At 42.1% G+C, this 22,958-nt stretch overlaps 1 protein-coding gene across 1 annotated transcript in view; it reads left to right on the top strand.

Moving 5' to 3' along the window:
* Positions 1-1,571: 1,571 nt before the first annotated feature.
* Positions 1,572-22,958, top strand: part of TECPR2 (tectonin beta-propeller repeat containing 2) — a gene marked incomplete in the record, with an annotated part of 1,535,154 nt that continues 1,513,767 nt past the window's right edge. The window contains 1 exon segment of the mRNA XM_044074534.1: positions 1,572-1,806. Within this exon segment, the coding sequence (XP_043930469.1) occupies positions 1,588-1,806 (219 nt within the window).

Here is a 22,958-nt window from a genome sequence, read left to right as displayed (position 1 = left end):
TTAGCTACAACAGTAGTCTAGCAACTGGAGGTCATAAATTGCCCCTTCAGCTAACAAGACAAGTGTATGATTCCATGCTGTTTGAATACCTTAACCTGACATTTTTTCTGGTCCTGTACAGGAGAGAGAGACCATTTAAGTGGAAGAAAGCAGACGTTTTCATCGAGTGGTTTCGCATACAACTTCTGGTATTTTAAATATGCCAATGTTTCCAAGTAGCAATATGTGATGTAGTAATCAATATCATGAAGATGGTATGTACATCTCTTTACAAGTTAAATCACAAGTGAAATGTAGTCTGCATAGCTGCATTTCTGTTTTCATGAGAATTTTGATAGTAATGTTCAGTCATTGCTTGGTGTGATTCTATAGTAATAAGAGCCCCTAAGTAGCCATTAGGCTGTTCATTTTATATCAGTCGTGTTAAGAGACATGCATACAGATGACATGTGTTCTTGCTGATAAGTTAATTAAATATAAGAATAATTTTTGTTTTGTTGCCATAAAATTAGAGCTAGAAGTTTTTATTTATAATGTGAATTTGCTATTTTAGCAGAACATTGCTTTGAGAAGCACATATTGACCATATACACTTTACAGAAGTAGCCACTGCCTTGTCTGTTAACATTGCATGCACATTTTTTTAGTGTGTATAGGAGGGTATTTCCAGTGTCTTGTCCTAAAATGTTATAAGGGAAGTTTAGTGTTTCAAACCTGTGTATTTAGAAAATTGAGTTCAGTTTCATCCTAACTGAAACTGAATAGGAGCAGCATTTCCAAAATTTTGAGTTTGGCTATAACAGTCTGTTTAGAATTATAACAATCTAAATACAATATAATTCTTTATAACACTGTTTCATTCATTTTAAATGTGTGGCAGAAAATAAATAGAATTCTTCATTTCAAGATGCAGCGGCTCCATTGCCTTTGGATCATAAGATCCCAGTGTTATTTATTCTATTTGTCTTGCAATTTGAGGCACAGCCTTTTATAGAGAGAGAGTGTGAATGTAGGCAGAAGCTGTTGGTGATGAGGGCATGTAGTTCTACAAAATGGTCCATAGTAAGTAGATCACCCATCTGTCAACCTTCATTATCCAGTTCAGGATCATAGAGAGCTAGAGAATATCGAAATAGGCAGAAAGCATGGAAAACGTCTGCTTGGGATGGCTCCCCATTGCAGGAAGCCCTCACACAGTACATACACATCCAAGGTTAATTGAAGCATCGCCAGTTCTTTTACCTGTGTTCCACTGGAATGTAGGAAGAAACTGGAGCCTTGGTGAAAACCCACACAGATGCAAGAGGGACATTCATATTTTGCTCAGAAGGTGTCTTAACCTAACAAGCTGGAACTGTGTGGCAGCAGCTGACCTTTATGTCAATGTGCCCCCTGTATAAAGGCCAAGTATAGCAGAATAACAAAGTATGTTGTACTGTTTTAGCCATGTGCATTTATGTTCACATAACTTGCATTTCACGTCCTTTGCAATTATTTCAGTATATTCTTACTCTCACTGCTTCTTATTTGCAGGGTTATGTCTAATTGTAGACATTTCTTTCTTTCAGTAATGGTACATTTCACAGTATGGCATCAGATGCTTCCCTTGTTAGCTTTAAGGAATTCAGCCCACTATATTACGTCCTCAATGCTATTCCTACTAAGATCCAGAAGAGCTTTCGATCTGTTGTGGTTTACCTTACAGCACTGGATGCCAACAAGGACTACATAGCTGTGGGCAGCAGCATTGGAATGCTTTATCTTTATTGTCGACGTTTTAACCAGATGAACAAATATAATTTAGAGGTAAGAAAGACTGCCTTTCTAGTTCATTTCTTTAATCCATCTTAGAAATTTGTAAACAACATGGTATTCTGTTTAAGTTGCTCTGTAATGTTTAAATGTAATCCAAAATGAACTACAGTCTTGTAAGTTTGTTATCTCAGAAAATTAAGTTACAGAATAACATGTAGTAGTGAGAGATGCATCCTTTGAGCATAAGTAAAACTAAGTGACTGTGTTCTATAGGTAGTGTTGATGCTTTTACTGTGCACTGCATAGTTAGCTGTACTGTAAAATTAAAAATGTCCAAAAGGGTCAGTACTTTGTGTATAGGTGAGTGATAAAATACTGAAGTGCAGTCAGATGATGTCTTTCATCCATAGTATTATACAAGACAAAGATTGGGTTGTGGGTTTCTGAATGTTTAATTTCTGCTAGTGTTTTGGGTTTTTAACACCGTGATATGGAATGTGCCCCATTCCTAAGTTACAATTAGAGTTCATGAAATTAGTATTGATTCAGTCTTTGTTAGCTAAGAGTGCTGTTCTCAGCACCTGCAATTTGTGCAGAATTGGCACCTCCTGTAATAGGTTCATAGGAGGTTACTAGGCTAGCGGCCCTAGAGCCATTACAAGCCTAGCCATGTTAATCCCAAGTATCCCCATTTGTTCTTTTTGGGTAGTTCACAGAATGAATTTATGGACAGAGTGAGTCTGTGATCAACACTGGCTGTCTCTGTTAATGAGGGACATGGGTGTCTCTGTTAATGAGGGACATGGGTGCCACCCCAGGGGCAAATTTGCAGTTTCCCACCCAATTATCTAGGTTACATTTGGATAGGGTCACTGAGGAGCTCTGTTTTACGTGAATAGGAAGTCTATTCCAGAGAACTGGCAGTTTCTGGGAGATGCATCTGTCTGTCCAGCATGTTCTGTTAACGTCACACCTAGGTTAAGATCCCTAGAGCGAGTGACTCTTGTGCCATTTGACTTGTGGATGTGCAGCATTTCCATTAGGGCAGGGTTGGAGATTGTGCCAGGCACAAGCCACCTCTCAGCAGTGTGTAAGATACAGAGTAAAGTGACACAGCTTTCAGCCTGTTCATTTGGATCATGGTTTGGAGTCCCTGTATTTTCTTAGTGAGAAACATCTGAAGTCTCTCCAGCTGCTGCAGGTGACTGGTGAGGTACATGCAAAAGAGTGCATTATCCTCTCTTACGTTTCTCCAAGTCTTTTGGGTTTTTTATACCATGACGGGAATGGACACCATTCCCAAGTCAAAGTACAATTAAACGTCATGAACGTAGTATGGTTTCAGTCTTTGATGTCAGCCAGTAGTGCTCTTCACAGCACCTGCAATGTGCCCAGTAATAACTCCTCCTGCAATTCTTATGGAGTCATATGTATTGGTAGCATATCTAAGTACGATTGTAAATTTTTTTTTAAAGACCCATTGCTCCTACTACTATTGGAACTGTCTGGGTAGCTTTCTCGTTTCTGCCTGCAAATCCTGATTTTTTTTTTTAATGGCTTTGTCTCTCTGTATGCAAGACACAGTAGTCACTGGGTATAGCGATTTCAATGATCAATGCTACTTTGTCTTTTCATGGACCACTATATCTGGTTTGCTCACATCTATCTTTTGGACTGTTGGTAATGGGTGATCCCATGTGAGATAGACTTCATCATTTTCTTTGATGCTTTGTGGCTCATCTTTCCAATGTTTTTCAGCTAATTCAGTACCATAATGTTTGTACAGTCCCCAGTGCAACAGCCTTGTCACATTATTATGCCTTCCAGTACACTCCTTTTGCCATTAATATGTCACAACCTGCTACAAGGTGTGCAACAGTTTCTATTTCTGTTTTATAAAACCTACATTTGTTTTTCTCCTACATGTTCAATGGACTTGGTAAGCCAACATGCATGTAGCCTACTATCTTTGGCCACCAACATTAACCTTTGAACTTTTGGTTTGAATTCACCTCTCCTTAACCATTCCTACTTTCGATCCTGATCAACACGAGGTTCTTCCAGGAATTTTTTATACTTGCAATGATATTTATGCATTTTTCACATTTCTTGCCTTCTCATCTGATCCTTCACCTTGTATTATTTTTGTTTTTTGGTGCATTCAGTTGCTGCCTGATTGATTTTTTTTTTTTTTTTTTTTTTTTTTTATCTACTTTTGTTTTGATTTTCATTCCCACTTGACACCGATATGCTTATGCTAGACTAAGCAAGGAAGTCATCTCCTCATGTTTCAAAACTTTGTCCATGTTTGGGTCTTGTGGGTTAGCAGATATGTGTGCAGTCTCACGATTGCAGATCTATATATGTAATCAATTTCAAGGAGGCCCATGCCTCCTCCGGAATGGGAAAATGTAATCTTGGTATGCACTGATTTTTATAAATCAAGTGAAGCATCCTTCCTGGTTTCCTACCTAATCTATCCAACACCTTTTGGAGCCAGTCAGTCACTCCAGAACTGTAAGTTAGGACAGGAAGAGCAAATTGGTTTATAGCTTGAATTTTGTTCCAAGATGCTGCTGTTTTCAGAATTAATTTGTCTTCTAAAATATTCTTTACCAAGTTTTATTTGCATTTGTTCATATTTTATTGTTGAGCCTTCAATTCCCAAATATTTATACACTCCCTCTTGCTCAAGTTCTTTTATATCGCATTCTTGTCTCAAACTTATGTTTTCTTGGTGCTGCAGCTTTCCTGTTTTAAAGGTTGCTTTTGCACATTCATCAAGTCCAAATGACATTCTTATATCATTTGAAAAACTTTTGATTACTAGCAGTTGTGCTTTCAGTTCCTCATCCGATGAGCTATACAATTTTAAATAATCAACGAAAAAATGAGAAGTCTTTACATTTTGTTGTTTTCTAGGAGCCAAATTATAGCCATGGCGTAATCTGTTAAGTAGACAGCTTAATGGGTTTAAGGGCAAGACAGAATAGTGGTGACAGGGAGTCGCCCTGGAATATCCCCATTTGAATTTTTATCCATGGAATAATAATTTGTCCTTTGTCATAGTTTAATTCCAAAGTAGTTTGCCACTGTTTCATGGTCCTGTAATGTAATCAATCAGTGTAGCATGTATCTTATACATTTTTAAGCAGTCTCTTATCCATGAATGTGTGGGATACTGTTGAATACTTTTTTGTAGTCAGTCCATGCCATACTTAGATTGTTCCCATTTTTACAGTTCTCCACTATGACTTTAAAAACAGATGATCCTTTGTTCCATATGACTTTTTTATTGCCCTTTTGTTCTATTGCCTAATTGAGTTTTCTTCTAAATGACTATAAACTCTATCTGCAATTTGCTGTGTAGTTTATGCATCTGAAGACAAGTTATCGGTCTATAATTTTTAGTGTAGCTTGCGGTTTCACACTTAAGTAGGAGCATTATTTTTCCTGTTAACCAGGCTGGTGTTGGTTTGGGGTGTGCATAAAAATGGTTCTTACTCCTGGCTAAATCTTCGTGCAAAGATGCTAATACTTTTAATCAAAAGTTAGGTACTGCATTTGGGCCTGGGGTTTTCCAATGAGAGGTTTTTCATAGCTTTTTTTGTCTCTGGCTGTTGTATCATTCCATTTCATATCCTGTACCTTTAAACTTCTTATTTCTTTTTACTACTTCTATCCATTTAGCATCTTATGTTCCACAGGAGCTTCATAAATCTCCAAAATGTATCTATTTCTTCTTTTTTTGGTGGTCGTTCAATTCCTTTTACCTTGTTTCCCAATTCTGTATAAACCTTTTTTGGTTCATAAGTAAATTGTTATTTTGTGCTTTTTCTTTTGTATTTATCTGTGTATCTTCCGAGTTTTTCTGCCTGTGATGATATGCACTATTGCAAATAATAAACTAAAAATGATAAATCCTGATCCATTATAATACTGCGCATTGCTTTTATCATGTCTATCTGAGTATTTTTGTTGATCTATTCCCTCTTCTGTACCCTTCTAACAGTGACACTTGTCTTAATTGCTTTATGTTTTTCTCTATTCTGTACTTCTATGATGGTGTTACATTTCTCCCCTTCCTTTCTCTTACTACCCTGTGTTCTTGTGGTAGAATTTTATCTGTTATTTATTTAGCTGCACAGTAATATATCCTGTTTACTTCTGTTGTATGGCATGGTTCTCTGTGGACAGTCCTAATTACCGTATTTATTTATCAGACTTCTGACGTTTTGGGTTTTATTAACCTTCAGCAGTCTTGCTTCTTTCTTTGATCTTAATATACCTATCTATCTCTATTAAATCAAGCAACTCTTCTCTTAGCTCATGTTCTTCTAAACTGAGGTCACATTTTTGTTCTCCATTTCCTGTGGGCATTCTGTAGAAAGTTCTATAACATCTTCCTGTGGCACATTCTCTTCAGTTTCATCCTCTATCATCCGTTCCTCTGTTGTATGGGAACTCACTGGCCTATCTTCAACTTTGACTGTGTCAGAGTTGCTGCAGTTTCCTGTTACTTCCCTTGCTGTCCAGCTTCAGTTGAATGTTTATACTGGTTTCCTGTGAAAGGGTCCAAAATATCTTCATATGGCAACTGACCAGTTGCTTCCTGTTCCAGTAGTTTCTCCTTAATTTGGATGTTCATTGTTCTATCCTGAGTTAGATTTTCTACACTGAATCCTTCACTTCGCAGGTACTCCATAACCTCAGTTTCTATTTCTTTAACTTCTCCATTACCGATACTTTTCCTCTGTCTTATTATTTTTTTTTTTAATCATAAAGTTTTCCCAAGTTTAGATTCCTTTGCCTGTATTTCATTTGGGTGCTGCTCTTTTTGTATTGATTAGTTTTGCTTTCTCCTTTTGCATAAATATCACACCATATTAAATCTTTTTCTTTCCCATGTTCGTATTTCTTCTTCAGATGTCTCCTGATCTTCCTGTTTTTCCTTACTTTGGGGACTTGTTCAATCATGCAGTGAATGTAACATGTGTTGGACCTTCTACACCAAATCCTTCACTTCGCAAACATTTCGTAACTTCAACTTCTATTTTTTTTTAAACTTCTACTTTACTAATCTTTTCTACATTCCTTCTTGGTGATATTTATTTTATTGTGAAATTTTCCATTTGCCTATATTTCTCTTTGAATATCTTTGGGGCTGACTTTTTTTGTATTGATTTAATTTGGCCTTCGACTTTGCATAGGTATTGCAACATATCCAATCTCTCTTTCCTATGTCCATATTTCTTTTTTATACTTTACGAACATCTCTAGGTTTTGCTTATATTTTTTACACTTCCTCAGATGATGCTTTTTCCAAATGGATCAAAGTTTATTGGTCTATATAAGGTTTTGCACAAATATGTTGTATTAATGAACACATTGTTATTTGAAGCTTCTGGCAGTTTCTCTTGTGGAAGTATTTTTCTTTCCTCTAATTTCTCTCAATCTTTTGTATATCCTGTGTCTGGAAATTCTGGGCTTTTTGTGTAATAGTAACAATATATAATGTCTTTCTTATTCTCAGTGGTCCACTCTATCAGTTTTTGTGTATTTTGTGAACTGCTACTTCCTTCTGCAATGGGGGCGGGGGTCATCATCCTCCCCCTGGGACTGGCCTGGCCCCTTTGTAGGAATGTTTCCATATTTTGAGGATTTTCCAGTTCTGGCACCAGCGCACCTACCAGGATTTGGCACTTTTTTATTCTGGGTCTTCTGAACCCAGTTGTCTTTAATTTTTGACCTACTTCTGTGCATGATCTATGCTATATAAGACGGTCTATATATTAGTGTCATCTTGGTGAGAGTTTTTGAAAAATGGGGTCCACCTCATGAAGGTATTTGCTAAGACTTGATGAGTTCAATTTCAGCAATATTACTACTCTTTGCTTGCTGACTTGTCTCTCCATTCGGACCCCAGCTGCTGCAGGTGTCTGAGGTACATGCAGGAAGGGTGCATTATACTGTGTTAGTGCTCTGAGGGTTGAGTAGTACAGTGGAGTTGTAAGATACCTTGACCTGGATGCTATGCCCTTGCTTATGAGTTGTGCTATATAGAAGGCTATCCTTACCACTGTAGAAACCTGGTCAAAGTTCAGAGTGTTATCAACCTGTGTTCCCAAGTCTCGCACCACTGGGTTGGAACTATGGGGGGGGGGGTGCTGTCAATTGTGTAATTTGTAGGAAGTTCCATTTTGCCAAAGGGAATAAGTGTTTTTTTTTTTTTTTTTTTTTTTTTGTTGCATTTAGTTTTAGACCATGGCTTTGGCACCATTCATTTGTTGCCTATGTCATTAAGTTCCCTGATAATTGTTTCCATGGCCTTGCAGATAAGGCTGGTTAGACTTGGGTCAGTTGATGGCCCCCTTTGTGCAGAATTACTGTTGCTGTTCTCCATTCTGCAGGAACATAGCCAGTTTTCAAGCTATGTTTAAAGAGAATGCCAATTGGGCAAGCTAGATCTAGGTTTTACATTTAGTAAACAACATGGGATATTATCTGGTCCCATTGAGGCATTGTTTTTGGCCTTGGTGAGTGCAGAGATGACCTGTTCTGTAGAGGTACTAGGTCTAGGCAGAGGACTGGTGTCAGGTATGCTTTGGGATATGGTAGGTGGGGATAGGGGTGTGAAGTTTGCACTGAATCTGTCAGCTAGCAGGTTGGCAATTATCTTCTGGTGTAGTATGAGTGATCCCATCTTGGCTCGTAGCTGGACATTCTCTTTTATACTTTGAACATAGTTAAAAAAATGCCTTATAATTATCCTTGGCTAGGGATGCAGTTTTCGTTTACTAATTTGCTGTAGAAGACATTACAGGATTTTTCATTTTCTTGTGTAGGCTTAGGAGGGAACTTCTTCCTATGTAGAGTGATAGCCCTCTGCTTTTGGACAACAATTTCTTCCTCTTGTTATACAGTTTGTTTATACATCCGCCACGGTGGCATGTTTCTACAGAAGGACCTGGATGTCCTTCAAGAATGCAACTGCAGTCATAACATGTGGGTTGTCCTGCCTCAGGCAGCCCTCGGTCGGCCGGATTCCAAAGTCTGGGTCCGACGTCGGCTAATGTCGCATTTCTCTCTGACGTCAGAGCTGCTGGAGTACATAAGCATCAGCCGACGCCATTTTCTTCAGTCTTTCTTGCCGCGCGGTGCCCGAAGCAGAAGCAGTTCGCAAGTGCCGGTCGGTCAGCTCCTGTATTCTACGATACCGAAGTCATCAAAAAAGCTAAGTACCCCGTTGGGGACCTTTTCTTGCCTCAGCCGATGTCAGAAATTACTGAAAAGTTAACAATTGTCTTTTTGTGGTAAACAAATACCTCATAAGGATTTCCACTCTTACTGCCTCCCTTGCCTGGGCCCAGATCACGACGTCTCGGCCTGTGTAGCCTGTGCTCGCTTCAACAAGCGCACTCTCAGGCGCCGGGCGGAGTTCGCTGAAGATTTTTTCGGCGATAAATTTGCCTACACCATGCCGTCGGATCTTCCGACATCGCAAACTCCCAAAAAGCGAAAAGACCGGGACCGACATCCTCGGCCCGCGTCTACCACCGACTCCATGCCAAAACCTAGCGCGAGTGCTCCGGTTCCCTCTGAGACTGTCTCTCCACCGCTCCGAACCGAAGACACCGCCTTACCGACGACTCCGATTCCAGACATTACTCCAACGCCAGTTATAGACTTTCCTCCGGATACCGAAACCGAGGAAATGCCCGAGACCATTGCTGTAGACAAGGTCACTCCTGCACGTGGAGCTGCCAGGCCTCCTATGGCCATGTCTATTAAGGCCTACACTAGGGCTAAGGCAGCCAGCAAAACAAAGCATATTACTTCCAAATCCTTACCTCAGCCGACTCCAGAGACGCAAATTATGTCCATGGCTGCTGATTTAATTTCCATGATTAGAGGTTCTCAGGCCCATCCTGAGAGAGCATCCCAGCCTCCTCCTGATAAAAGGCCCCGGGTTGAGCCCTCTGACCCCACTCCTTCAGATGAAGACTCTGAGGGCTCTGTCCACTCTGATAGCCAGGAAGAGCTCTTCCAGACCTATGAAGACTCGGATGCAGAAGATTCCATCCCTTCGGCCTCCCCTCCTGAGGATATTTCTTTTGGGGAAGTTCTGCACACCATGAGGGAACATTTCAAGTGGCAGGGTCAGGAATATTCTGATTCTAGGACACGCCTTTGGACTTTCCTTAAGCCTCAGCACAGGCCCTTAGCTATTCCTCCTGTACTTGATGTTCTGTATGATTTGTATTCTGACTCTAGTGCTACCTCTGATTCTCTTCCTCCTGCTCCAGCCAAGCCAGACAGGTATTACAGGGTCCCAGAAACTCATTCCCATTTATTCAGGGCCCATACTGCTGATTTGGAAACTATCTCACAGGGGCCTAAAGGAGTTTCAGCCTCCACCTCAAAAAATCCTTTGCCCTCCAACAGGGAAGCAAGGTCATTAGAGAGATGGGGCAAAAAGGTTTACACATCCACTACCTTATCTATGAGAGCTTTAAATTGCCTTTTTCATATGTTACAATATCAGGATGATCTCTTAGAAGATTTACAAAAAACATTAGCTTCTCCTGATCCTTTAGACAGGAAGACTTTGCAGGAAGCTGTACATAACACTCAGCAAGTAAGCAATCACTTCCTGCAGTGTGGATATGATGCACTGGAAGCTTCATGTAGGGCAGCTATGACAGGGGCAGTGATTCGTAGACATGCTTGGTTAAAAGATCAACCTCTACCAGATCATGTAAAAGCAAAACTTCTGGATGCGCCTTTGGAAAAGAACAAGCTTTTGGTGCAAATGCTAAGGATGTGTTAAAGACCATCAAGAAAAAGCAAAATCAGTTCAGACTGTGAAAGATTTCCTCCAGGTTCAACCCCCAGATTCAGTAGGAATTGGCCTTCAAAAACTGGTCCTTTCCTAATCCAGAAAAGTTTCAAAGGGGTAAGAACAGGCGTGGCCGAGGAAGATGCCAATACAGAGGCCCTTACAGGGGCGACAATGGCAGCCAGGAAACCAAAGAAGTGACGCAGGGTTTCACCTGCCCAACAACCACAAACTCAATGACTTTCCTCTACTACCGCCTACCAGGGAACAGCTAGAAGCTCCCTTGGCGGAAATTATCTCTGTTTGCAGAAAACTGGCACAGACTGACAAAGGACAAATGGATTTTGGACATTATAGACCGAGGGTACAGGTTTCATTTTCATACCTTACCAAGAAAACAAGGCATGCCAAACCTACCACAAAATCAAAGGGCAGAGGCTATCAAGCAAATCACTCTGCTGACTCGAATGAAAGCAATAGAAAGAGTTCCACAACAAGAACAAGAACAGGGGTTTTACTCAAGACTGTTCCTTGTTCCAAGAAAAGAATCTCAATGGAGACCAATACTGGACTTGTCCGCATTAAACACCTTTCTCATAGTACCAAAGTTCAAAATGCTGACTCTACAGCAACTCCTTCCCATGCTGGGCAAGGAGTCTTGGCCGATTACTCTGGACCTCAAGGAGGCATACCTGCATGTCCCTATCAGACACAGCTGCAGAAGATACCTCAGATTTCTTGCAGGGCCAGAGCATTATCAATTCTCAGCATTGCCATTTGGCTTATCTACTGCGCCCAGAGTATTTACAAAATCACTGGCTTCAGTAATTGCTCATTGCAGGCTCCAGGGTATACAAATTTACCCGTACCTGGACGACTGCCTCATACAAGCAGACGACAAATTGATATTGACAAAAAACCTGGATTATGTCATACGATTACTTCAAGCTCTGGGATACACAGTCAACTTCCAAAAGTCAAGACTGCAGCCATCCCAGCAAATAATCTTCTTAGGAGCCAAACTAGACACAGCCTCTCAGATGGCTTACCTGACAGAAGACAAGCAAGAGAAGTTAACTCATTACTTCAAAGGTTTAGCAAAACTCACCCAGATGACTGCAAGGAGATTCCTACAGGCCCTGGGTTACATGGCATCCTGCATTCTACTGGTTCCATTAGCAAAACTACACATGAGAAAGCTTCAATGGTACCTAAAAGCAGTTGGTCTCAACACAGCAACAACGTGGAGACAATCATACCACTCATTCCATGCCTACAAAAGGAATTCCTATGGTGGGCCTCGGTGAGCCAGGAAAACACAGGTATGTCATTCAACAACAGATAACACAGACCATGACTACAGACGCCTCAGACCTTGGATGGGGGGCGCACATGGAAGGCAGGTGTATACAAGGACAATGGTCTCCAAAGGAAACACATCTGCATATAAACCAAAAGGAAATGCTGGCAGTAATGCATGCCATCGAGGCTTTTCAACACCAACTCCAGCAAGGCCATTTAATGATACGGACAGACAACACCACTGTGATGTGGTACATAAACAAGCAGGGGGGCACCCACTCTTACCCCCCTTTGCAGACTGACAATGCAGCTTTGGGAGAAATCACTGAGCCTAAACATCCAGTTACAATCCCAGTTTGTTCCAGGAAAAGACAATGTGTTGGCGGACAGCCTAAGCAGGAATTTCGCAGATCCACACGAGTGGAGGTTACATCCGAAGGCCTTCAGACAACTCACTTCGACATGGGGCAAGCCAGAAGTGGACCTATTTGCCTCTCACCTCAACCATCTTCTACCAAAATTTTGCACAAGGACATACCATCCAAAAGCTTGGAAAATAGATGCCCTCTCATTCACCTGGAACTCCCTAGCAATCTATGCATTCCCACCTCTGCCACTGATGACCTCAGTATTACTAAAGATCAAAGCAGAGAAGCCCAAGGGAATCATAATAGCTCCGGATTGGCCAAGACAACACTGGTACCCACTACTACGGAGCATATGTCACACCAGGAGGTGGGCCCTACCTCAGTGGCCTCTACTTTTGACTCAACACAATTTCGAAACATTGCATCCAAACCTTCAGACACTGCAGCTAACAGCCTGAGAGATCCCATAAATAACTTCAGCTTATCTCTCTCCAAGGAAGTTCAGCGGATACTAACAGAGGCTCGAAGACCATCCACCAGAAGGGTTTACTTAGCAAAGTGGAAAAGATTCAGCAATTGGAATACCAGCAAGGGACATGATGCATCATTGCTGAACATCCCACTTATCTTGGAATATTTGGCAGATATGTTAAAGAACGGCCTCTCATATTCTTCCATAAAGATACATGCATCTGCTATTTCAGCTAGATACAACACTGATCCTCCTGTTTTCTCTCATCCCTTACTAAGGCAATTCCTCAGGGGAATCAAGAACATTAAGCCACCAAGAAAGGCCCCAGTGCCAGCCTGGGACCTCAATTTTGTCTTAGAAAAACTGACTCTACCTCCTTTTGAGCCAGCAGCTTCAGTTGACTTGCAATTTCTCTCATGGAAGACAGCTTTCCTGTTGGCAATTACTTCAGCAAGAAGGGTTTCAGAGCTACAGGCCCTAATGGCAATACCACCCTTTATTATTTTCCACAGAGACAGGGTTTCATTAAGGACCAACCCTACGTTTATGCCAAAGGTGGTATCTAGGGTTTCTCTAAATCAAGCCATTCATCTGCCTGCTTTCTTCCCCAATCCTGAGAATAAGGGGGAAAGACTTTTGCATACCTTGGACATTCACAGACAACTTCGATACTACCTGGACAGAACCAAGGCCAGTAGGAAGTCTGAACAACTTTTTGTAGCTTACGCCCCTGCAGTCCAAGGAAAAGCAATTTCAAAACAGACTATTTCTAAATGGATTGGACATTGCATCAGATTCTGTTATTCCTTTCATGGAAAGACTGTTCCAGCCAATGTCAGGCCACACTCCACCAGAGCTACAGCCACCTCTACAGCATTTTTAAGAGGGGTGCCTATCAAGGACATTCTAGAAGCTGCTACATGGAGCTCCGTGCATACATTCTCCAAACACTACAATCTCCCTCTATATTCCAGATCCAGAGCAGGCTTTGCTTCAGCAGTCCTGCAGGGTTTGATTGCCACACCATCTCTTTCCTAGTGCATACCTCCTCCCCCAGCTAAGCTATGGTATTCTACCCACATGTTATGACTGCAGTTGCATTCTTGAAGGACATAGTACAGTTTTGTACCTACCATAAATGTAGATGTCCGATAGACATGCAGCTGCAGTCGTATTTTCCCTCCCTCCATACCCCTCTATGCCTAGGGTCCACTCCTATCCCTGTTACTCTTAGCTGGGGATATCTGTTATGGTGTATTTGTTTTATTGCTCATTTATTTGTTTGGAATCCTGTTTTTGTCTTCCAATTTGATTACAGCCTTCCTTGGAGGGCACCTGGCATCTGGGGCAAGAAACACTGAAGAAAATGGTGTCGGCTGATGCTTATGTACTCCAGCCGCTCTGACGTCGGAGAGAAATGCGACATCAGCCGACGTCGGACCCAGACTTTGGAATCCGGCCAACCGAGGGCTGCCTGAGGCAGGACAACCCACATGTTATGACTGCAGTTGCATGTCTATCGGACATCTACATTTATGGTAGGTACAAAACTGTACTTTTTGATCCAGTCAGGTAAGCAGAATTTATGCAGTCACTTTGCACAGGGCTTTACTTATACTTATGCATAGTGATCATTGTATGTTTTTGCAGGTGGTATGAAGCTTTTTATACCATTGCTTAGTAGGCTGTAGATGTTCGTGTTACACTGCTGCAGTCATTATACTTGGGTTATCCTGCCATCAGGCGGTCCCGCAGTCGGCCAGAGTTCCAAAGTCTTGGTCTGGCGTCGGTTGCTGTCGCTTCTTTCCTGACATCAGTGCGCCAGGGGTATATAAGATGCATCCAACGCCATTTTCTTCAGTCTTTCTTGCTGCGCGGTGCCCGAAGCAGAAGCAGTTTGCAAGTCCCGGTCGGCCGACTCCTGAGATTTTCAAAGTCAAATTTCAGATCCGAAGTCTTCAATAAAGCTAAGTACCCCATTGGGGAAACTTTTTTCTTGCCTCAGACCGATGTCAGAAAAAGTTAATAATTGTATTTCTTGTGGGAAGCAAATACCTCCTAAGGACTTCCACTCTTACTGTATTCCATGCCTAGGCCCCGATCACGACGTCACTAGTTGTCGGTTTTGTGCTAGATTTAACAAACGCACTATAAAAAGATGTTTTGATTTTGCTTTGCACTACTTTGACCGAAGGTTCAATTATACTATGCCGTCGGATCAACCAACGACCGCAATTCCGAAAAAACGCAAAGACAAGGATAAAGACAGGCATCCGAGGTCCAAAACTGATGACGCAACCTCTTCTAGGCCACTCGCCAGTTCTCAGTGAGGCGCTTGACACCCGCTACCTCAGAGCCACAGGCCGCCTCCGACTCCCACGTGGAGACAACTAGGCCTCTGGAAACTCAAGGTATTGGGCCTACGGAAACTAATCCCTCAGATGGGTCCGGAGCCACTGAGCAGGCATCGGCTTCTGAGGGTGTTTTCAGACCTTCACAACTTACCATTAAAGCGACAGCCAAGACAAAAGTACCATTAAAGACAAAGAAGCAAGTACAGCATTCTCCTGGACAGTCCTCCATACCTAAGAAACAGATGCTTAAAATGGCCGAAGACCTTATTACTTTAATCAGGGGTTCCCATCCCCCTCCTGAGAAAAAGCCTAGGCAGGATACAGACTATGATTCCTCTGATCAGGTTTCCATTTCCTCTGATTCCTCTTCAGACCAGGGATACTCTCTACCCCCCTATGAGGACTCTGATGCTGAAGAATCTATCCCTTCAGCCTCTCCTCCTGAGGATTATTCTTTTGGGGAAACTTTACTTATTATGAGGGAGCATTTCCATTGGGAAAGTCAGGATTATTCAGAATCCAAGAAAAGGCTCAGGGATTTCCTTTTATTGCCTCAGCACAGGCCCCTGGCTATTCCACCTGTGCTAGATATTGTGGATGATGTGTTCTCTGAATCCAGCTTATCTCCTGATTCTTTGCCCCCTGCACCAGCCAAGCCAGATGGGTATTGGGAGTCCCTGACTCTCGCAAGTTTCTTTAGAAAAACCCTTCTGCTGATCCAGAAACTATTTCCCAGGGTCCAAAAGGGGTTAAGGCTTCCATTGCAAAAAATCCAGTACCCTCTGACAGATTCCAGAGCTTTGGATAGATGGGGGAAGAAAGTTTACACTTCTGCAACTTTAGCAGTAAGGGCTTTAAATTGCTAGTTTCACATGCTTAAGTACCAACAATATTTAATGGCTCAGTTAAAACAGAAAATGCTTGCAAGCTCAGAAGCTCCTGACTATAAAGAAATGCAGGATTTATTAAATGCAGTAGAACAGGTGGGAAAACATACTCTGCAATGTGATTTTGATTCTTTAGAGGCCTCTTGTAGAGCCGCAGTTACAGGTTCTGTGATTCAAAGACATGCTTGGTTAAAGGAACAGAGTTTACCTGATCATGTTAAGGCAAAATTATTGGATGCTCCTTTACAGCATGATACCTTGTTTGGTGTTAAGGCAGAAGAGGTGTTAAAGAAAATGGAGGATAAAGCTAAATCTATGCAAACAGTCAAGGATTTCTTACAGGTACAGCCACCTCGATTTAGCAGAAATTGGCCAACAAAGAATTGGTCCTTTCCAGTGTCAGACAGGCCACAGAGAGGCAGATACAGACACCCAAGGGGCAGATTTCAACCCCAAGGCTCTAACAGACAACGACAGTGGGGCACCTCAACCCCAAAAGGAGGTGAGGACGAGTCTAAACCTTGCAGGAAACCGTTCCAATGACTTCCCCTTCGTACGCCAAGCACTTCCCTTTTGGCAGCCCCCTTAGGGGGAAAACTAGCACTTTTTTCTCAAAACTGGCAAGCAATCGCCCAAGACAAATGGGTTCTGAATATTGTGTCTCAAGGTTACAGGTTCCACTTTCATACTTTACCAAGGCTAAAAGGAATGCCAGACCTGCCACAAAATCAATGGGCAGAGGCACAAAACCAAATTTCAGCCCTCATGGACATGAGAGCTATTCAAAAAGTACCACAACAGGGACAAGGATTTTACTCGAGACTCTTCCTGATCCCCAGAAAGGACAAGGCCTGGAGGCCCATACTAGACCTTTCAATTCTAAATACTTACCTGGATATTCCCAAATTCAAAATGTTGACATTACAGCAGCTTCTACCCATGCTGGGCAAGAAGGCTTGGCTTGTTACTCTGGACCTCAGAGGCATACCTGCTTGTCCCTGTCAGACAAAATTGCAGAAGATACCTCCGATTCAAAGCTGGTACAATGCACTACCAATTCTCTGCACTGCCCTTTGGCTTATCTACTGCGCCCAGGGTCTTTTCCAGCGCCCAGGGTCTTTACAGAGTGCCTGGCACCAGTAATTGCATTTTGCAGACAAAAAGGAATTCAAATATATCCATTCCTGGACGGCTGTCTCATTCAAGCAGAGACAAAGGACATTCTTCTACAGCATCTGGCATTTGTTAAAAGGTTGCTAATTTCTCTAGGGTACACAGTAAACGAAAAGAAGTCAAAACTAGTGCCCTCACAACAGGTTATATTCCTGGGTGCCTGCTTAAATACAACAGCCTAGATGGCTTATCTCACACCAGACAAACAAGTTCAACTAACTCAGTATTTTCAATTAATGGCAAAAAAGTCCCATCTCCCTGCAAGAAAAATTCTGCAGGCCCTGGGATTCAAGGTATCCTGCATACTACTAATACCATATGCCAGCCTGCATATGAGGAAATTACATTGGTACCTAAAAAGTGTTTGGACTCAACACTTTCACAGTATAGAAGCAGTAATACCAATGATTCCCTGCCTGCAACAGGAGTTTCGATGGTGGGCACAGGCATGTCACCTAAACAAGGGTCAACCTTTTACCCTGCCCACAGCCAGGCAGACTCTAACAGCAGATGCTTTGGATTACACCTGGGGAGCACACATGGCAGGAAAATGCATTCTGGGCAAGTGGACCACAGACCAAATGCATCTTCACATCAATCAAAAAGAGATGTTGGCTGTTCAAAATGCCCTAACAGCTTTCAAGGACCTTCCGCATCCAGGACAATTATTATTATTAAAGACAGACAACACCACAGTAATGCGGTACATAAACAAGTTAAGGGGGCACTCATTCTTATCCCCTATGCAGGCAAGGCATGACCTTGTGGAACACAGCTCTAATGTATCAAGTTCATCTGCAGGCACAGTTCCTGCCAGGAAAGAAAAATACTCTGGCAGATTATATAAGCAGAAATATCATGGACCCTCACAAATGGAAATTGAATCCAGAAATCTTCAGCATGGTAACGCTAAAATGGGGATGCCCAAACATAGATCTTTTTGCCTCCCCACTGAATTGCCAACTACAAAAATTCTGCACAAGGACTTATCACACACAAGCATGGAAAGTGGATGCTCTCTCGTTCCAGATGGAAAAGCCTAAAAGTTTATGCCTTCCCACCACTGCCTCTCCTTTCAAAGGTACTACTAAAAGCCAGACCAGAAAAACCACAGATGATCCTGATTGCTCCAGACTGGCCACGCCAGCACTGGTACCCAATCTTAAAGAACTTAGCTCAAGGCCCACCATGGATTTTTCCTCAAATTCCACACCTTCTGATTCAACAAAACAATCAGATCCTGCATGGAAAGCTCAAAACCCTAAACCTGGCTGCATGGCAGATTCATTAGTTAAACAGGCAGCACCTCTCTCAAGCTGTTATGAGTGTCATTTTGGAAGCCAAGGAGGCCTAGCACCAGGAAAGCTTATTCAGGAAAAATGGAGGAGATTTTGCGCCTGGAACCAGGCTCAAAGCCTTGTCCCTCTTGTCCCAAACATTCCTCAGATTTTACAATAGTTAACTGAGATGCTGGACAAAGGCCTATCCTTCTCATCAATTAAGAGTCACGCCTCTGCCATTTCAGCACACTACAACATGGATCCTCCTTTATTCTCTCATCCCTTGCTAAAGAGGTACCTCAGAGGGGCTAAAAACATAAGACCGCCCCGGAGAGCACCAACACCGACTTGGAACCTCCATTTCATTTTGGAAAAACTGACCCTGCCACCTTTTGAGCCAGCCAATACAGCCAATCTGAAATTTTTATCATGGAAAACAGCTCTGCTCCTGGCAGTAACTTCAGCACGAAGAGTCTCAGAGCTATAGGCATTAATGGCAGTGGAACCTTTTATAATTTTTCATCAGGACAGAGTCTCTTTAAGGACAAACTCTACCTTTATGCCAAAGGTGGTATCTAGTGTGGCTCTTAACCAAACCATCCATTTGCAAACTTTTTATCCAAACCCCCCAGAATAAAGGGGAGAAACTTCTGCACTCTTTGGATATACACAGGCAGCTACACTTCTACTTGGACAAAACAAAAGCTTTCAGGAAAACTGAGCAACTGTTTGTAGCATATACTGCAGGATCACAGGGCAAGGCTATCTCAAAGCAGACTATATCCAAATGGATAGGACACTGTATTCGTTACTGCTACTCACAGCATGGAAAATCAGTCCCTAATAACATTAGGCCACATTCCACCAGGGCAACAGCCACTTCAACAGCCTTTCTCAGAGGAGTACCTACCAAGGAAATTTTGGAGGCTGCAACTTGGAGTTCAGTGCACACCTTTACCAAGCATTACCACTTGCGTCTTTACTCTAAATCCAGAGCAGGATTTGCCACTGCAGTTCTGCAGGGCCTCATAGCCAATCCTAACTCTTTATAGACCAGCCACCCAACCTTAGCTTTGGGATTCTACCCAAGTGTAATGACTGCAGCAGTGTAACACGATGAACATAGTACAGTTTTGTACCAACCATAAATGTAGATGTTCGAGTATTCACACTGCTGCAGTCCAGGTTACCCTCCCTCCATCCCCTCTGAACTAGCTGGACTTATCTATGCCTTTCTATCCTATACAACCTTTGTGGTGTATTTGCTTGTTACTGAAGGTATTGTTTTTATTTTATATGTTTATTTTTTATTAGCAATATGTATTGCCTACCTACTTGGGGGCACCTGACATCTGGGGCACGAAAAACTGAAGAAACTGGCGTCAGATGCTTCTTATATACCCCTGACGCACTGACATCAGGGAAGAAGCGACAGCAACAGAAGCCGGACCAAGACTTAGGAACGCTGGCCGACTGCGGGACTGCCTGACGGCAGGTAACCCAAGTATAATGACTGCAGCAGTGTGAACACTAACATCTACATTTATGGTAGGTACAAAACTGTACTTTAGCTTTAAAGTTTTGTATAGTATCTTCCTGTGAGGGTGCCAGTTCCAGTAGTTACTTTAAATGAGACTGATTTGTGGTGTGACATAACCAGGGAGGGCATCACGCATGGGGAAGTACAGTGACCCCCCCCCCCCATGTTTGTGAGTACTATGCCCAGAACATTAGAGCCCCTAATGGGGGTGCAGACTGTCTGTTCCAGAGCATTTGTGTTAACATGTCCAGGAGCCTCTGGGAGAGTGTGTTTGCCTGTGTATATCCCCCAGTCTATGGAAGGATAGTTGAATTGGGCTGTAAGGTGAAGGATTCCAGTAAATCCAGGTAGGAGTGTGCTTATCCTGGTTCATGGTGGGGGATCTTTAGCTAGCAATGATGTGCGATGGTACTTTCCCAGTGCTTAACAACTAATTCATATGGGGTTACGTGTATTGGTAGCTTATTAAAGTATGATTACAAATTCTTTATTTGATCTGTTGCTGCTTCTACTGATGGAACTGTCTGGATATCTTCCATTTTGGAGTTGTTTCTGCTTATAAATCCAGGTATTTTGACTGTGTGTATCCCTATGGGGTTACGTGTATTGGTAGCTTATTAAAGTATGATTACAAATTCTTTATTTGATCTGTTGCTGCTTCTACTGATGGAACTGTCTGGATATCTTCCATTTTGGAGTTGTTTCTGCTTATAAATCCAGGTATTTTGACTGTGTGTATCCCTGACGCCCAACACTGAAATCTGACTTCCAGTACTGAAATCACTGAGTGTAGCAATTTCAGTGATCAACACCACTTTTGTCTTTTTTCATGGACTTCTGTATCTGTTTTTCTCGCATCTGTGTTTTTTTAACTGTTGATAATGGATAATCCCATGTGATATTAACTTCATTATCTAGAATGCTTTTTGGTTTGTTTCCAGTTGTTTCTGTGACACCGATGTAGCAGTCTTTCCACATTACTGTGCCTTTCAGAGTACAGGCCATTTTCCATTACAGCCAATAAGATGTGCAACTGTTTTCAGTTCTGTTTTACAAGAACCTTCATTAATCTGTTTCACCAATGTCACTGAGCTGTGTAAACGAGTGTGTACATAGTCAACTATCCGGGGCACCATTATTAACTTAAATCTTGTGGTTTCAATTCACCTCTCCTTAACAATTCCTGTGTCAAATCTTTGACAACATATGGCTGTTCCAGGAGATCTTTCTACTTCCCACTGCATTTTTTCTTATTTTCTTTTGTTTTTTTGGCACATTTAGTTGTCTGATTTCTGTTTACTTCAAGCTTGATTTTGTTTGTTCTGAAATGCTTCTGCTAAACTAAGTATGGATATCATCTTAAGACTTCTCATGTTTTATGACGTTCACTATGTTTGGAACTGGTGAGATCAGCAGATATGTATGCAGTTGCATCATTTCAGATCTATACATGCAGCCAATTTCGAGGATGCCCGTACATCCTTCAGAGTGAGGAATACATAATCTTGGTATACACTGACTTTTATATATTATTTGGTTAGCGTGTAGAATTTTTCTTGTTTGTGTCCAATTGGTCCAGTACTTCTGGGGCCAATAAATCGATCACCCAAAGCTGTAAGTTAGAACTGGAAGAGCAAATTTATTTGTAGCTTGAACTTTATTCCTTTATGTCAAGACAGTTTGCATTATTAGTCTTGTGAAGTATTCCATGCTGAGCTTTATTCTCATTTGTTCATGTTTATTGCTTACCCTTCATCTGTTCCCAAATATTTATATGCAGCCTCCTGCCTAAATTCCTATTTTAATCACATAGGTTCGTAGTGTTGTACTAGGTTATATAAGCCTGTCCATGCAACCCGACCCAGTTATGCTTCCTTGAGAACCTTGGTAGCCTATATGGTGGGGTATGTTAGTAAGGTGGTAGCTAAGGTTTATGTGGGGGGGGGTATGTTCGTTGGGGATTTATTTACTTACTGTCAACCTCTGTCCATTAGAGAGATGAGGGCCAGACCAGGGGTAAATTTGAGATTTCATCCAGTGATCAATGTTTTGTTTGAGTAGGGTCAGGGATGGACTCTGCTTCACATGGATGGTCAGGGATGGACTCTGCTTCACATGAATGGGGGGAGCCTATTCCATAGTGCAGGTTCCTTTGAGAAGTGCGTCGGTCTCTCCAACATCTTCTATTTATCACAGGCAAAGGTCAGGTCCCTTGAGTTTAGTATTTCTAGTGCTGTTTTTGTGCATGTGCAGAAAATCCATCAGAGCTGGATTTGAGGCTGCCTTTTATGCCAGGCATAGATCACCTCTCAGTTAACCCATAGCAGATTGAGTTCAGAGATGGGGCCTTAAGGTGATCTGTGTAGGACCGGGAATTCATAACCTAGATTCTCCTGATGAGGAACTTTTTGGAGGGCTTTCTAGCTATTGCAGGTGCCTGGTTAGGTATGTGCAAAAGCGGGCATTGTATTCAATGATGGGTCTGATGAGGACTGAGTAGAGTGGTACTGTCGTTTCTTTGGATATTGTTGCCATACCCTAGCTTATGAGCTGGACATCATAGAATGATTTTCTTATGATCGTGGCTATGTGTTTGTCAAAGGCTAGGCTACTGTCTACATATGTTTCTAGATTCTTAACTACTGGGTCAACTCTTAATGGTGTTTTATCAATTAAATAATTGGCTTGGGTAGACTATTTCCAAAAGGGCACTATGATGCATTTCTTCGTGTTGCATTTTAATCCATGGCTTTGGCACCAGTCGTTTGTGTTAGATCCTCTTTCAAGATGCTGGTGTCATGGGGGGAATCTGTGATTGCTCCCAGTTTAGCAAATTTGGTGAGCCAGAGGCTTTTGACACTAGCCTTTGTCAGAGAAGTAGATGCCAAGCAGGAGTGAATGCAACACGGAGTACTGGATGACTTCCCTGGTGGATGGTATCCTGGTAAGAGGAGGTTTATCTGATCCTGACTTCTTGGGTTTTATCTG

The sequence above is a fragment of the Protopterus annectens genome, chromosome 6.part0 (assembly GCF_019279795.1).
Source record: "Protopterus annectens isolate FY-2018-M chromosome 6.part0, PAN1.0, whole genome shotgun sequence".
Taxonomy (NCBI): Eukaryota; Metazoa; Chordata; order Ceratodontiformes; family Protopteridae; genus Protopterus; species Protopterus annectens.
The sequence above is the reverse complement of the archived record's forward strand: the minus strand, read 5'-3'. Positions and strand labels throughout refer to the sequence as shown.